Source organism: Chenopodium quinoa, unplaced genomic scaffold, assembly GCF_001683475.1.
Source record: "Chenopodium quinoa cultivar QQ74 unplaced genomic scaffold, ASM168347v1, whole genome shotgun sequence".
NCBI classification, from domain to species: domain Eukaryota; kingdom Viridiplantae; phylum Streptophyta; class Magnoliopsida; order Caryophyllales; family Amaranthaceae; genus Chenopodium; species Chenopodium quinoa.
Window position 1 is genome coordinate 52092 of NW_018745454.1, and position 17107 is coordinate 69198.

The following is a 17107-nucleotide window of genomic DNA, read 5'->3' on the forward strand; positions in this document are numbered from 1 at the left end:
TGGGTGGAACCATCCAATTGCCTTTAAACGTCTAATTTACCGGTTTACAACTTGCACCGATTTCATTAAATCAAGCCTACCACGAACATTTATGACAACATATAATGATTATATATGGTGTTAAACGTCATTATATGACCCCGAAATGTATTCCCTAAAATATCAAGACTTTTCGACACCGGCCCCGAATCCTCTTAATTTCCTCAAAAAGCGTGGATATTAGCCTTCAATTTTGTAATTTTTGATTTTTTTCGCCCAGAAATAAAAATTACCGAAATGTTTACCATGATCCCTAATACCGTCCGGGAGTCCCATTGGTTGGGTGGAGCCTTCCAATTTGTCTTTAAACGACCAATTGACCGGTTTACAACTTGCACCGATTTCAGTAACTCAAGCGACAAGCCTACCACGAACATTGATGACTACAAATAATGATCATATATGGTTCCAAACGGTATCTATGACCCCGAGATGTATCCCCTAAAATTTCAAGACTTTTAGACACCGGGCCCCGAAACCTCCAAAATTTCTTAAAAAACATGGGTTTTAGCCTTCAATTTTGAAATTTTTTGACTTTTTTTCGTACGGAAATAAAAATTGCTGAACTGTTTACCATGGTCCCTAATACATTCCAGGAGTTCAATTGGGTGGGTGCAACCATCAAATTTGCCTTTAAACGACCTATTTACCGGTTTATAACTTGCACCGATATCATTAAATCAAGCCTACCACGAACATTTATGACAACATATAATGATCATATATGCATGGTTTCAAACTTCATTATATGACCCCGAGATGTATTCCCTAAAATCTCAAGGCTTTTCGACACCGGGCCCAGAAAACCTCAAAAATTTCTCAAAAAGCGTGGATATTAGCCTTCAATTTTGGAATTTTTTGACTTTTTTTTTCCCGGAAATAAAAATTGCCAAAATGTTTACCATGGTCCTTAATACCCTACGAGAGTCCAATTGGATTGGATATTTGTATGTGTGGAACCATCCAATTTGCTTTTAAACGACCAATTTACCGGTTTACAACTTGCACCGATTTACCGGTTTACAACGACCAATTTAATTAACTTCTACCGAGCCTGACTTAAACTGAAATTGACCCTAACATGTTTTTACCCGTCAAAACCCGAATTTAACCTGACTTGTTACTAACCTCAACTGAATTCAGCCCAACCCATTTCTAACCCGACCCGAATTTAACCCAACCTGTTACAAACCCGACCCGAAATCAACCCGAATTGTTATTGACCTGACCCAAATTCAACCGACTTGTTACTAACCTCACCTGAATTCAGCCCAATCCATTTCTAACCCGACCCGAATTTTACCAGACCTATTACTTACCCGACCCAAAAATTCAACCCGATATGTTACTAACCCGACTCGAAATTAACACGACTAGTATTGACTCGACCTAAATTCAACCCAAATTATTCATGACCCGATTTCAAATCACCTTAAATGCAATTTAGACCACCTTATTATTGTTGATCAAAGCATTATATCTAGGGAGACCAAGTCGGTCCACAAAAATACTTGCGTGGACCTAGTCCACAATAATATTATTGTGGACCCGATGTTTATACACACGCAACTAACATTATATTGAACATAGTGACCCTTATTTTTAACATAGTAACCTCATTTTTAACATAGTAACCTTTAATAAAAGTTGTATAACGTGTAATACTATTGTGAACTTAAAGTACGACGTTATGACCCTAATTTTAATATAGTGACCTTTATTATTTATATTGACCTTATAAAATATTTCATTACAAAAATTAACATTTTATAGCCTATATACCAAAATGACTTTTATTTTCAACATAGTGACCTTCATTTTATTATAGTGACTTTTTTTTTATTAATAAAACAACCACAGTTTCTCTAATGTTATTGGTTCACAATAAATTAGTGTGAACCATATCCATTTAAGAATTTGTAGTCGGTCCAAGCCAGCAAAAGAAAGGAGCGTCATCCTCAAATTTAAGAGTTAAATATAGTATAAATTTGTTGTATGGTCAAAGGAGATAATTATCTTCCTAAATTAAAGTCCAGTGAAACATTGAACAACTAACACTACAAGATGATCAAACATTGAACAAATAACTGTCAAAGCAGCCATTAATATAAGATATGATGTGATTCTCATATTCATAGTGTAATATTCCGTAAATTTCTGTAGGAAGCCCAACATACTTGAGAATCTGACAATATACAAGCAAAATGAGCGACTCTACTCGTTCCACTATAAATTTTCTTGCTCACTTTCAAGTTAATATTTTGCAGAGCGCAAAGATAATGAATTCACAGTTGGAAATTGTTTGCCAGGTCACTTCATGTCATATAACAAGCAAGTACATAATCAGATGCTGCATTAGATGCGAATTCTGGTTCAGCTGACTTCTGGACATTAACCCAGGCCTCGAACATATTGGTCTAGAGTAGAGTTGAACAGCTCATACCTAAGAAATTGAGGTGACATGTTTAGTAGCAGATAACAGTCATTTTGACAAATGCAAACTTACAAATACAAACTTAATAATGAAGATAAAGAGAAATTTGAGGGGTATATAAAGGCTTATATATGAAAGGGTAAGTAACAACTTATACTAAAACACAGCACCAGGTTAATGAAGGCTAAAAAAGTGACCAAGGCAGAGGATAATAAGCAGAAATTAACGCATTGATGAAAGAATAAAATCATCAAAGAATACATCGAGCCTGTGCTTTCGTATATCGCTTGTGGCACATATCAACAAACCTAGAGGATCTTTCTACAACCCCATCAAAGTTGATGGTGCCAACACTGTCAGCTGCCCGAGGACAAATTCATTACTCTATTACAGCTATTGAAATAAGTATGTAACTAGTGCCTTTTTTTTTTTCTTTTGAGGATATGAAACTCTATTACAGATAGTTGGGCATGCCCTTTGGAGACACAGCAGAAAACAGCGTATTCCCATCCTTTGCCAATGATGGGCAACAAAACTCTGCAATAACTCTCTTAATATAGCAACGAAATTATCAGCTTCAGTGATGTAAATTAATTCTGTGGAGGGGGATCATAACTCTATGCCCTATGCCTTATAGGAACCGCAATTTTGAGGCTCATTTCAACCCAAAATTTAAAAAGTTCACATGCTCCACACTGACATCTAGCACAAGTTGTTAATCAAGCTTGCAAAATCTTCCACATACAAAGTACTGAACTGATCTATGACCTATTCAATTATAAAGTTACTGAGCATACAAGCAAATATTAAGGTTTTTAAGACTGAACAAGAAAAGCCATGAGTTCCAGATTGGACCAGATGCCTTCTAGCTAAGGAAACTTTAACAGCATACCATCAGCTTTACAGAACTGTTCCACAGGAAAGAAAATGTTTCATATTTAATAGGTGTGCAAAAAGAGATTATGAACATAAGAGCTTTAGAATCAGAGTTGCTTAATCAATTGACTCGTGAACTGTCTAGGTCATGTCTCAAGGAGGCTGGACCGGTGGAGGTTTCAAGTTCATACAGAAAAGCATAAAAGTATAAGCTTAAAGGTTATAGGACTAGATAGCTGTTCAGAAGGCCCTGTTTCTGATGTGCTGTTGGATCAATACTGCTATGTCTCCAAAAAGGAAACGATTCCAATTCCCAAATCTTCCTCTTTGGCTATCTACTATCTTTTAGAAAACCAAATCACTAAATTTCAGTTTCAAGTAAGCCATTTTTGTATGCCTTATCCTAAGATCACCATGTATACAGCATTACAGCTGAAAGCCTAAAGTACCTCTTTAAGAGAAAAAGGGGAGAAGCTTAGAGGAGGATCAGGGCCTAGTTAAGATTTTTAACAAGGTAAAGCTTCTTCAATATCAATTTTAAACGCATTGGTAGACATCAATTACCAAGCATTGTTAATTAAGTATCAGTGAAACCAATCTAGACATTTCAAACAAGCCATTATATATGCAATCACAAAGCAGCTAAAACATTCAAGGAAAAAGTCTGAAAAGTGCAGAGAAATAATAGGTCAAGGAATGAAGTGGATCATAAAATTAGAAGAAAGTGGTGGATATACAGATAAAATTATTCACAGACAAGTCAAATTCATAGCTATATCTGTAATGTATTTAAAATTTATAATACTCACTTGATTGGAGTTCCAGGAGTATAAAGTGGATTCTTGACAACATATTCAACATACAAGTTGTAAATATACTTCAATGATTCTCGTAGATCACCAGTCCTAGGGTTAGTGACCAATATAAGCTGCCCACAAAGAGATATAAAGAACAAAAATCAGTACCAATATGAAAATCCCAATATATTACATCGAAATAGAATTATTAATTGTTATGCACTTATACATCAGTTACGTAACACCCGAAACTACAAATATATAGGTAGACTGTAGAGGTCCTCAAAATCAAGTACAAATGACCTAATCTAAACACAAAAATCAATGTAGAAAAGTAAGTATTCAATCGAATGTCCTTTTATGTTGCCCTTAACTTTTTATTAGTTGTCATGAAGCAAACCTATCTATGACTTTCTAATCACGGAAATAATATCTCCAAAGTTGCATAAATATTGTTTCAAATGTTTGACCCCACTCTCTCCATCCACCATAGGCAGAAGCCTTTTGAGTAGAGCTAGGGTAATGGTATGTAAAAACAGAAGAATAATGTGAAAGGAAATTCAAAAGAGCAAGGAATCAAACACTAACCTTACAAAAGCTACGACCAGAGAAAGGTTGCAAGATGATATAAATTAAGGTCAAAGGAGGTGTTTAAGCACTGAATACAGCTTCTAGGGGTTGATATCCAATATTTCCTTCAGTTTGCATTTGCAAATTTTATTCTTTGAATGCATGATATATACAACTGCAGTTCAGACTATCTGATCAAACCAAACACTTATATTGCTTAATACAAAACAACTAGCACCTATAAAAAGTTCCCCATCTCAATCACTACTTGTACATTTGATGACTTGTGATTCCGGCTTCTGTTTTCATTATCATTTTCAAATTTAGATCCTATACTCTTCTTGGCCATATTTGAATCAGAACTTTTATATATGCTAACAGTCTAAAGAAAAGAAAACTATAACTTCGTATGTATGTAACAAACAGTATCTCCAGGAGGTCAAGACAGTGAACAGTCACATATACTTTTATAGTCATTCTGCATGGGTACAGCATGATCCAACTGCATTGACAATGGTGGATGTTGACTCGTTACAAGAGCAGAACACTGGGGGTTTTTGAGTTTAAAAAAAGTAGCCCATTGACAATACTAAATTTGAGTTCTACTCCAAAAAATTACAACCATCAACCTATTAAGCAGCCAAACCTCTCAAGCTAATGGTATCAAAAGCTATCTACGGATTATGCCTTGCATGAAAGGAGCTATATTGCCTATATATGTAGGGTTTCAACTAAATATGATGAAAGATGTACAACAATGTAACAAACAAAAACTGCAACAAAGTTCAACCAGCTAACATTAAAAAAAATATACTTCAAAGAATATACAAACAAATTATGTACTCCAAAATTGCAAGCAAAAGCAATATATTTACCTTTATTCCGGATGGAGTTTCCATGAAACTAAGTTTGTATGTATTGGTGCGGAAACTGTGAAAAGAACACCCCTGGCCAGGCAATTGAGGCACCCCAAGGTTAACCTTATCGGCACTGTTCAAAGATCACAAAATTTCAAGCATCAATAACCACACATTTAACATATTCCCATCAATCAAAATGCAACAATAAAATTGAGCACGAATCCTCCAAAAAATTCATTAAAAATTTAACATTTGAAAATCGGCAATTCGAATAATTTTTCAGGGTTAACATTCTCCACAATACTCACAATATCAGATTACTATAATCAAACATATCTTCCACCATAACCAAAAAAGTTTGACATCACATTTACCAAGTAATAAAATAAACAATTATTCATAATTTTGCTTCTGGGTAGTTCTCTAATCAATCAAATCAACACCAAATTATCAAAAAATTCAACAAAAACACCTTAAAAACCTAAAAATTAAATTCCAAAAACAGGGTAAAAATTCACCTAACAGGATCCATTTTAGCAGTGAGAGATTTGAGGGAAAAAAGGAGACCAAACATGAGCTTTTGATCTTGCTGAGCATCCAAAGTATGGAGTGAACGATTCCATTCTCTGTAAAGCAAACAAACCCCATTTCTATTGAAAATGTACATCATGTGCGCATTGTTTCCAGACGCTGTTACCGCCGGAGGTGATGGGTTTATCTCTGTTGTTCCAAAAAACTGCATTTTCTCTCTCCTGAAAACCTAAACAATTTTGCCCACGATTTGATTATGATCAAAGAAGATCACTAAATTATACCTATTTCTAATGATTGGGGAAAGAAATTGAAATGGGGATTGATTAATTTTTTGCAGAAATTCAAGTAATATGGGAGAAAGAATTAAGCTTTCTTACTTACCAAAATATTAGTAGTTGACAATGGAGTTGAGCTAGCCCAGATGTGAGAGAGGAAAAAGAGAGATGATGAGTGATTTTCTGTGTTGAATGTATTTGGAAGTTGGAACCAAGGTGGGCTTATGATTTAGAGCCTTAAGGTGACATACATCACCCTCACCCGAAACCATATGAACCCACTTTTGAACCGTACTCAAAACGAGATAAGTTTATTTCCACCTCAAATACAAAGTAACTCGACTTAATTTGAATCATATAATAAGAAAAATATACGGAATAGGCTTTTAGTAGGTAAGATAAAAAGTATTATTGGGTCGGAATCTTTTATAGGTCAACTCGATCTAAGTTAGCGGATTAGACACTTTTGAAGTGGGAGAAGGTTAAGAATTGGAAAAACAATTTGTTTCCAAAGTGTTAGTAGTGGTTTCAAATTGATATAGTTAGGTCGTAGTTGAAGTTCGATGAATTTGAATTGCCTTGTCGAGAATAAGTTGGGGCTTAAATTTAATTCAATAACTTAACTAGCCTTTAAGATTTGATACTTTTTTGGTGCTTAGAGAGCCACAAGGGCAGGTGATGAGAATCGATCCCAAGATCTCTTGAAATCGGGAGGAGAACTCTAACCACTTAAGCTATCCCTCACTCTCAAGATTTGATACTTCATGTAGAGTTATATCACAATGTCATTTATGTTCCGTTCACTTTTTTTTTGAGGGAAATGTTCCGTTCACTTGACATAACCCCAATAGTACTTTTTTATGTTCAACTTGAGCCAAAATTGACTTGACCTATAATCAACAACCAAAGAAAAAAAAAGTATTAATGAATATTTCAGTTTTCACACCAATAGCACACAATTATAACACGACTTGAATAAGAATTGTACTGAAATTGAACCGAAAGACGCATTGTTCAAAATCTCGACCCAAACCGAAACAATCCATGTCAATAGATTATTGACATATACTTCATCTCACCTAAATCAAATTGACCCGACCAAACCAAACGTAACCCAAACAACATGTTTGTTTGCCACTAATCCACCACGGTGGGCTTATAGACCAAAAAGATACGGACTTGAAGTCCTCTAGACAATTGCAATTTGCAAACAGTTTAGGAGTTCTGTTAACTCAACAAGACTTGTAAGTTGTTATTGTGTTGGTTTGTTGTTACTTTCGAACACTTCGCCGCACCAATCTCTGTGCTCAACTAACCTTAAACCCCTTCTCTCCCCTAATCCCTCTCTCTCTCTCTCTCTCCTCTGATTAACAAACGCAGTCACCTGGAGTTGCAGGCTCAACAAAGGTGATACTTTCTCTCTCTTAGTGATAAATTGAAGTGATTTTTCAATTTAATTTCATGCTATATTTCGTTTATTCATGTTCAATTTGTTATTTTGTACAATAACAATTTCAGAATTGACCCTTTTGTTTTGTTAATTTGATGTCATATGGATGTATAATTGGAAGATTGAAAAAGTACTTGGTCTTGGAGTAAATTGGATTATTTGTTGGTTTGTCATTGTGATGTTTGTTAATGGTGTTTGATTACATGAAATTATCTTATTTTTGTATCAAATTTGTCAACTTTGCATTATGAATTAGGTCGGTATAACGCATAAGGGATTTGTGATAGCCAAATTGTTGGTAATCTAGACATTTTAGTTGATGCTTAATCAAGTAGGAAGTACTAGTTTGGCAGTTAAGTTTTGTTGAATGTGATATTAGTTTAAGTATTATGCTTCTTGGTCTAATAATTGCAAAATTTTGAACGTTGCATAAGTAAATTTGTTGGCATATCTAAACATTTCACTAAGGAGCTAAAAAGATTCAAAATTTATAAAAGGTGACCATAAACTGTAAATTTACAATGTGTCTTGTCCAATTATCAGTTGGACAGTTCAATGTTGGTGATGTTCATCGTTAAGTATACAATGTTTTATAGGTTGTAGGTTTACTAAAGCTGTACTTTGCGAAAATTAATCAACTCATATTGCCTGTGGAAAAATTAAGTGTCATCGTTTTAAGTGCCTGTGTTGGGTCCTCAAAACTCTGACATGGGTATGGACACGTGACACTTCGTTTAAGATGAGGAATATTTTCTTAAATAACCAAGTCTGATACTTGGATGCCGAGTTTGAGTAAGCTCTGCAACAATGCCTTGCCTAGGGCAATAATTACTATAATAACCTAAAGAGGTTTTGTTCTCTGCAGGAGTGAAATTTCAGTATTACTTTGTCAATGGCTGTAGCAGAAAATCATGGGGGCATATCGACTGCTCTGAAGTTGGTGGACATTGAAGGGAAGGGAAGGGGTCTAGTTGCATCTCAGCCGGTTAAAGGAGGACAAATTGTTCTCCGAGACTCTCCCATCCTCACCTACTCCTCTTTTTCTCTGAAACAACGACAAGGGGTTTACTCTCGATATTGTGGTCATTGTTATAAGCTCTTGGTCACAGGAAATGGGACATTGGCATGCCCTACATGTTCTCATCCCGACGATGCTATCTTTTGCAGCTCTAAATGCCAGTCCTCGGCCCTAGGCTTCTCACACACACCATGGGTTTGCCAATCTCTTAGTTATTTAAGAAATTGCCCTGTACTGGTTGACCAACAGCCTGAGGATCGCCAGATCCAAGCTCGTTATTTGGTGGCTGCATTCAATCTTGCTATGGTTTCTCCTTCCTCCTTTCAGACTCTGATATCACTTGATGGAGGTGGGCCCCAGGGTGGAGAGAGAGATTTTAATGCGGCTATTTTTCTACACCCGATCATCTCATCACTACCTTTTCCTGAGGGACTATCTGCTCCATCATTAGACATTACTGCAGCTCTATTGTCCAAGGACCGGTGTAATGCCTTTGGACTCATGGAGCCTTTAACAGAACATGGAGAAAGATCTGTGAGAGCATATGCTATTTATCGAAATGCTTCATTCTTTAATCACGATTGCCTGCCAAATGCCTGTCGTTTTGACTATGTTGATGGTGGAACTGAGGGAAACACTGATATGATCATTCGAATGATACATGATGTTCCTGAAGGCCGAGAAATTTGTTTGAGTTATTTCCCGGTCAATTTTAGTTATCCTCAAAGGCAGAAAAGGTTGCTAGATGATTACGGGTTTTCTTGTTCTTGTGATCGATGCAAGATTGAAGCTAAATGGCCCCATGAGGACGAGGATGAGGATGAGGGTGGTGAGGATGACACGATGGAGGAAGAGGAGGAAATGTTACCGTCAGATGGGGAGAACAATGAGATTGAGCTCGATGGGGATGATGATTTTCCTCATACTTACTTTTTTGTGAGATTTGTGTGTGATAAAGAAAATTGTGGAGGCACTTTGGCTCCTTTGCCACCCTCTAACTATAATAACACAACTAATGTCATGGAGTGTAATGCGTGTGGCAGTTTGAAGAAAGAAGAGTTGTAGTATGATGAGAGCAAAATTTTCCGGAGAGGTATCTTTGTTTACCTTTTTCTAGTTTGTTTGTTGCAAAGATTACTGTATGCTAATGATAGTTTCTCCATACGATGTTGACAACAATGTTTTATTCTCTAATCCCTACGGAGTATCGTGGTTTTTTACTAATATTATTATTATCGTTCACTCGTGATTCAGTTTTTTTTTCCTAAAAAGTTTGTGTATTTTTTTGTGCATTGCATCAAAGATTACAAAGACTGCCCTGCAAGTTTCTTGAGAAAAATCTGCATATACAACAAAAATTTGTTTTAGGTTCAGCCATTAAAAAAGGTTATGATGTATTCACAAATAAGCTGGATGCACCTTAAAACTTATTTCATGTCCTATTTTAAAAATGTTTTTGCTAAGCATAATTATTATATCTGACAGCTGCTCCCTATGAACTGTTAGATTTCTTTTCTTCACTTCAGTTCTTCAACATTGCTACAGGAGTACAGGGTGACTGATATAGCTGCGCCCTGTTAAATTTTTTCTTCTTGTTCCTTCACTTCAATTCTTCAACAATGCTACAGGGTGACTGATATATGCATGATCCAATTTTTACTTTTGCTGTTCTCAATGGGAACTTTGTGAAGATTCGTGTTTGTTAAATTCTTTTGCATGCTTATTTTCTCATGACCATGCTAATTACAAAAGCTGGTGTTATTGTGATAAACCATGTGTCATCTAACCTTTTTTCTCCCCCATTTGGCTCTGTGATCTGTAGGAATGAGCAGGTTTTTTTGGAGCGGTGCATAGCAAGACTAGGAATGTATTTTTATCTAGACCACTGAAGCTTGGCGTTGCATGCCCTAGGACAAGAAGTAATTTATTGTGTAGAACCTGAGATTGAGAATTGCAGCTTTAATCTTGATTTATCGGCCTATTAATGGCCAAAATCTGTCAATAAGGAAGTGGTTCTTCCTTCTGAGGCAATAGAAGTCTGGATTTATATTATTTGCTCTTTTCAGTAGTTAGGAGTCTATGATCTTGAATTTAACAGTATTACATTTGTATGCATGGTAATTAAATTTGATACAGTGAGTTCTTCATGAATATGACAGTAGTATAGCTAAAATATCAGTTTGATATTATAATGTAACTTTGTGAGCTCTGAATAACAATGCAGATGAAAATTTATTTTCACTAATATCATCAGTTCCCACTTTTGCTCAATAGATTTTGATTTTACACAGCCAATAATTGCATTGATATTCGATAGTGATGATTCCATGACACTGACCTAACAAGGTTGTTTGATCAAGTATCATTAATGCACCTCCTAATACATCAACTTAGGCCACAAATTCGACTTTTGGATAAAAAAAAAAGAGAGAGAGTACCTTCTTATGCAAGACGTTGAATTCCCTTCAGAAAATAACAAGCCACACTCAAAATGGTAAAAGACTCGAAATTTTACATAAACTATTGTAAAACGGCCTCGTACAAAAACTAAGGGGCAAAGAAGATTGCAGAAAAAATAACACTTGGGTAAATCTCCTTGTACTGAGGCAATCACAAAAGATGAAAAGAGAGATATGGAGTAAGAATTATCAAGCAAAGGATACATATATTTGATTCTACTGAAGCAACTACAAGCTTGTATGTAAACTAAGTATGTAGAAGCTATACACATCAAAATAGGCACACACCCAAAATCCCAAAAACACCCAACATTTAACAAGATTGATATATAAGCTTCAATTCTCAAAAGGCTGGGAAAAGATCCCTACTGAAACATTTAATAATCTGTAATAACAGCATCACATTACTGCTGAGCACACTGAACGCGAGGTTCATCATCTTCTTCTTCATCGTCTTCATCATATGCCTGCTGATGCCTTTGATGCTGCTTGCGTCTCATCTCCTCCTCCATGTTAACATCATGTAGAGTGGTCTCCTCACACTCGTCTAACTCCATGTCCGAGATCTGTTTCTTGGGATTTGATGGTAAGACTTTCTCCAAAGCTCGGGATTGGTCAAGGGGTAAGGAATTGGGAAATTCCACAGTGAAGTGTACATATAATCGCCCCTTCATGAAGGGCCTCTCATGATGTGGCATACCCTCATCATTGATTGCCTTGTACTGGTCGGGCTTGATGACCTCTCCAGGGTTAGATTTTATCAACAGCTGTCTGCCATCGAGATGAGTCAGGACAAACTGGAAACCGCAAAGTGCCTCAGTCAAACTCAGCTTATGTTCAACATAGAGATCATCAAACTTCCTCTTGAACCTAGGATGTTCCTTTTCTTGCAACACAATGACAACGTCCCCAGTGACTGTATCTGGCTGCAACACCAGGGTAACAAATAGTTTAGTTTTTATAAATCGAAGTTGATACATATTATTCAAATCTGAATGATCACAAAACAACATTAGGTGTTTTTTTGGAGTCATAGGGACAGAGTAAATTTTAGAAAGAATGCCAGTATACTGATTTTCGCTTTGATGGCCTGACTACCAAATACAAGCACTTACCGCCTCATCTGCTTGTCCCTGGAATACAATTCTCTGACCATTCTTCATCCCTTTTTCCACATGCACCTCTAAAACCTTCTTCTCAAGAGAAACTTTGTTGGCCTTGCACTGTGGGCATTTGTCCTTTTGACTAATTACCTCCCCTGCATTACCAACATGACAACATATGATATATAAGAGGGCCCTATGACATGTATGGACATAAACGAAACGTCTTTCAAGAGAATGAAACATATACCTGAACCTCTACATTCTGGACAGACATGCTGCATTTGCTGAATCATACCAGGCCCAATTTGTCTAGAACTAACTTTTATACCTGAACCTTGACAGCCATGACAGCGACTAGATGCTCCACTTTTTGATCCCTTCCTGCATTATACCAGATCAGAAGATATGAATAATGAGCTCCAATTCACAATTAGTATAACGCTAGTGTTGCATCAAAATACCAAGTTATTGACTGTAACCGCAACCATTATTGAAATGATTAGCACACACAAATTTTACAGTTTCACATAGCTTAATAAACAGAGCAAACCCTAGAAAAGAGCAAGCTATAAAGTGTCAAAAAGGATTTTATGACTAGTATAAGAGGTTACTACATATGACAAATATAAATGATGATTATATGCAAACCAAACCAAGACCGCATCCAGGTACAGTGCACAATCAGGCACTATTGCAGTAAACATTTGACCACCACTCTTAGAGTGAACTTGGCCTTTTCAACTATAAAGTTTCCCCCCTGCATTTGAAAGTAGGATGATTTATGTTATACGCAAATAGACGTACCTCTATCTCTGCTCCACATCCCACCAGATACAATGTTATATCCTTTTTTCACAAAACATAAAATCAAAGATCTAGACTGCACCAACAAACCAGACTTATAACACTAGAAAATGGGGGTTGGAAATAAGGTAGAAGAGCCGATAGGACTTTCATTGCACCAACACGTCACATTTCGATTTCATCCCAGGAATCCAAATCTATTTCAAAGAAATATTTGATAAACAGACAAGCACCATACCCTTTACATTTAGGACACAGAATATTCCTAGAAAGTGATAGTTTCTTTGAGGTCCCATTGTACAAGTCCTCTAAGGAAACCTTCAAGGTTTGAATCACATCTTCACCTTGCTGTTGCCTTCTAAATCTTGAACTGCTACCACCACCTATGACAAGCATATGCCAGAATCATCATCAGAGGGTTTCATGTAAACCTATTTTCCCCTTTATTTTGGAGGGGCTTTGTGACATGAATACAGTATGCTTAGGGAAAACCAAAAAAAAACAACTCACCTCCAAAACCTGAAGGATTAAATAATTGTTCAAAGATATCGAATGGATTATGAGAATGTCCGCCACCACCCATTCCTTCCTTAAGAGCATCTTCCCCATATTGGTCATAGAGGTCTCTCTTCTCCGGATCATTAAGAACTTCATAAGCTTGAGCCACTTCTTTGAACTGATACAGGAGTAACCAGATGTAAGAAAAGACAGGAAGGGGTAAATATTATTAGAACAATTTAATCAAGAAAACTCATGAAAAATTGAAAAGGAAATCTAATTAGTAAAAGTTCACAAATGAGAGTATGATGTTGACACCTAAGAGGTCATCCCAATATAAGACTGCAAAAGAAAGAGAGAGATGAAATAATATGTATCATCTTGAGCTCCTCCACGATTTTACATCCTACACTATTGGCCTTAATAATCTCTCAAAATATGAAAAGTTCCCAAAGTTTCTTATCCATCTAGCTTTACCCATACATAAGGCCCAATACTCCATACAGGGGCGTTTATAAATATTATAATCCCTTCAACGACTGGAAGCTTTGTCAATTGGGTGTTGGCATGAATGGAAAATACATGGTAAAGTCAAAACAAGCTCTCAAACTGTAGGTTATGAATCGAAACCTAAGCATTCTCAATAACTTTTTTCCCACAAAACATAACACTAAAGAAGTACTACCCTCCAAATGTATTAATATTTAGATAGCTTTTAACTCATTTTAAGTGAACTACTAAAACAACTGCATAAGGATAAGAGTTCCTAGATCGGCATAGCAGTTTGCACATTAATAACCATCACAGATTGATTACTGCAGGAAAGCAACAAAAAACTAACAAGCCAAGAACAAAAAACAAGCCTACAGTCTACAGATATAGGACATATTATCCGGAATCACAAAGAGGTATGGAAAAAACAAATACCCGTAAAAGATATTAGTACTAAACAGTAACATTGTAATAAAACCACAGGTAATTTACCTTCTCGGGATCTCCACCTTTATCCGGGTGATTTTTTATCGCAGCTTTTCTGTATGCCTTCCTGAGTTCATCTTGACTGGCTTCTTTTGAGACACCAAGAAGTTCATAGTATTTGGTGTTATTGCTTTTCTTCGGAGCTCGCCCAAACATGATTACACTTTACACACTCCGAAGCTCACTACAGTAGGGAAAATAATGAAATTAGATGCAGTTATACCAAAATCCTTATTGATTTTCAAACAAAACAAATTCAGCATAGCTGAGAAACATTTATGGTGCAATAATAGCCTAGTAGGTCACTATGAAAAATGTTACAAAGAAAAGCATTTAAAATCTAGCAATTAGCATCTCCACTACAGCACCACCAAAATTCTTTGAATCCTATTGATAAAAGACTTTACCAAAACAGTTAGATAATACAAAATCTCGGAAAATCCCCAAATACAAATTAAAATAACATAGATGGACATTACTTATAAAACCAAAGCCCTCAAGTCACAACAATCATACAAGTCCACAATTGAAAAAGATAAGCTTGCCAATCATATCCTTTTAGGCATTTATTCAATTTCCTTTTTGGATCAATTCACCCACCAAATTAAACCCCAAAGGAAAAAGCAACACCGGAATGTAATCGTACAGGTCATTCTAGCTAAATAATACGAAATATAAACCACCTAAGCTCACCCCCGAATCTAAAAAAAATAAAAACTTTTGATAGGGGATGAAATCTAGTCGTTAAAGCACTTAAGATACACATTTAGACGGCACAAATTAAACTACCTGCAAACAACTACTTCATACATATTATATCGTCGCATTTGAAGCAATTTTCCAAGCAATTGAAGCACTAAAATAAATAAACCCAATTTTCTCATCCTTCTTCCTGATTATAACAGAAAAATCTCCTCTTTCTCATTAAACTAACCTATGTTAGATTGTTAGACTTCTTTATCATCTTTTTACAATTTGCAACCTTCCCACAAGCATAAAACCCTGATTATAACAGTAAAAACTCCTCTTTCTTATATAAACCTATGACAAATTGTTAATCTTTATATCATCTCTTCAAAATTTACAACCTTCCCACATAAAAACAACACAAATCCAAAAAATAACCCATTAAAACACCACAATAAAACAATTTCCTGATCAAATATATATACAGGGATAAAAATTGCAACGTCACCAGCGCAATGAACAATACCCTAATTCAAAAATTTTAAAAATAAACCCTAAAATAAATCAATCAATTAAAACGAAAGAAAAAAAAAAGGAGAAAAGTCCAATTCTTGCGGAAAATAAATTAAACCCCAACAAAAACAGATAACAACCAAAAAAAAGATCTAAGCTTATACAATAAACAAGAAATCCTAATCAATCAAAATAAAAATAAAACATAAAACAATTAATTAATACCCAGAAAGAAGCAGAATCATACCCAGAAAGAAGAAAAGATTAAATCTTTAAACTCACCGAAGAAATTCGATAAGAAAAAATGTTCCAAGTTGGAGTAAATGGAAGGAGGAGATAGAAAGAGAGAGACGAAAGATGTCTCTGCTCTTGGGTTGAGTAGTTGGTGCGCAGCAGCTGAGAATTAAGGTTTGAAGGGTTCAAAGAATTTTGGTGCCCTAAATTTTTATAGTTTCAAGATTTAAGGGAGGGTCCTTTGATTTTACTCTTACTCAACAAATGACTAGTGCAAGATTCCTAGTACTGACTCGAGTTTAGGTATGTAGTTGTAGACAGGCAAGACAGCCTTTTGCCTTTTAAGGTTTAGATCTTCCAACTTCCAAGGGTGATGTAAATGAGGTTCAACTTTATGTATTCTTGACTCGAGTTTATGCGTTTCGAAACTTATTAATCATTGATTATTAAGATTAGGTTTCATATCCACTACTCCGTATTTGCTAGCTATTAATTGAATAATCGTTTCATTTAATTGAAAGCCTTCAACTACTTCTTTTTATGGCTATATAAATCTTCCGTTTAACCAATCGAATCTTGGAACGTACAGTTTAATGAAAAGATAATCCTATGTAAATCTTGACGAGTTGATAGGTAAGTACATACACATATGGCTGTTTAAAATATGATTAGTTAGGTATGTAAGTATATTTAATGTTGTATATGTAGATACGAAAGGAAAAAAAAAAGGGTAAGAAAAGATCAAAGGAGAGTGATGTAAGTTGAGTTGTGTAAGGAATGTATGATTTCTCAAAATAATTTTAAGGGTGCATGAAAGATAACAATATAATTGGTAACTATGAGTTATATGAGAAAAATGTAGGATATCCTCCACGTGCAATGATTATATTAGTATGAATTCATGCATCATTTTTCCACAAATGAGAGTGAGAGATAACATTAGAGCTTTCCTTTCACTTTTAGAGGATTGATCTC

General features: G+C 35.6%; 3 protein-coding genes across 4 annotated transcripts; 1 reads left to right on the top strand and 2 right to left on the bottom strand.

Annotated features, from left to right (window-relative positions):
* Positions 1–2114: 2114 nt before the first annotated feature.
* Positions 2115–6643, bottom strand: LOC110714394 (trafficking protein particle complex subunit 1-like). The gene is made up of 5 exons (XM_021892901.1): positions 6492–6643; positions 6095–6336; positions 5592–5706; positions 4159–4277; positions 2115–2482 (listed from the first exon to the last, which is right to left on the bottom strand). Exons 2-5 carry the CDS (start codon positions 6316–6318, stop codon positions 2431–2433), a joined length of 510 nt encoding a protein of 169 aa, XP_021748593.1. The 5' UTR covers positions 6319–6336; positions 6492–6643; the 3' UTR covers positions 2115–2430.
* A 976-nt stretch (positions 6644–7619) lies between these two features.
* LOC110714452 (histone-lysine N-methyltransferase ASHR2-like) lies at positions 7620–11098 on the top strand. Its single transcript, XM_021892967.1, has 3 exons — positions 7620–7792; positions 8701–9946; positions 10676–11098. Exon 2 carries the CDS (start codon positions 8728–8730, stop codon positions 9916–9918), a length of 1191 nt encoding a protein of 396 aa, XP_021748659.1. The 5' UTR covers positions 7620–7792; positions 8701–8727; the 3' UTR covers positions 9919–9946; positions 10676–11098.
* Positions 11099–11435: 337 nt separating this feature from the next.
* On the bottom strand, positions 11436–16362 carry LOC110714451 (dnaJ protein homolog 2-like). Of its 2 annotated transcripts, none has more exons than XM_021892965.1 (7): positions 16181–16362; positions 14705–14882; positions 13733–13898; positions 13461–13605; positions 12666–12799; positions 12428–12570; positions 11436–12238 (listed from the first exon to the last, which is right to left on the bottom strand). In XM_021892965.1, the coding sequence occupies exons 2-7, from the start codon at positions 14852–14854 to the stop codon at positions 11717–11719; spliced, it is 1260 nt and encodes a 419-aa protein (XP_021748657.1). In that variant the 5' UTR covers positions 14855–14882; positions 16181–16362; the 3' UTR covers positions 11436–11716. The 2 variants fall into 2 exon arrangements, with proteins under 2 accessions (XP_021748657.1, XP_021748656.1); XM_021892964.1 differs by having other exon boundaries at positions 16146–16362.
* Between the last annotated feature and the right edge of the window lie 745 nt (positions 16363–17107).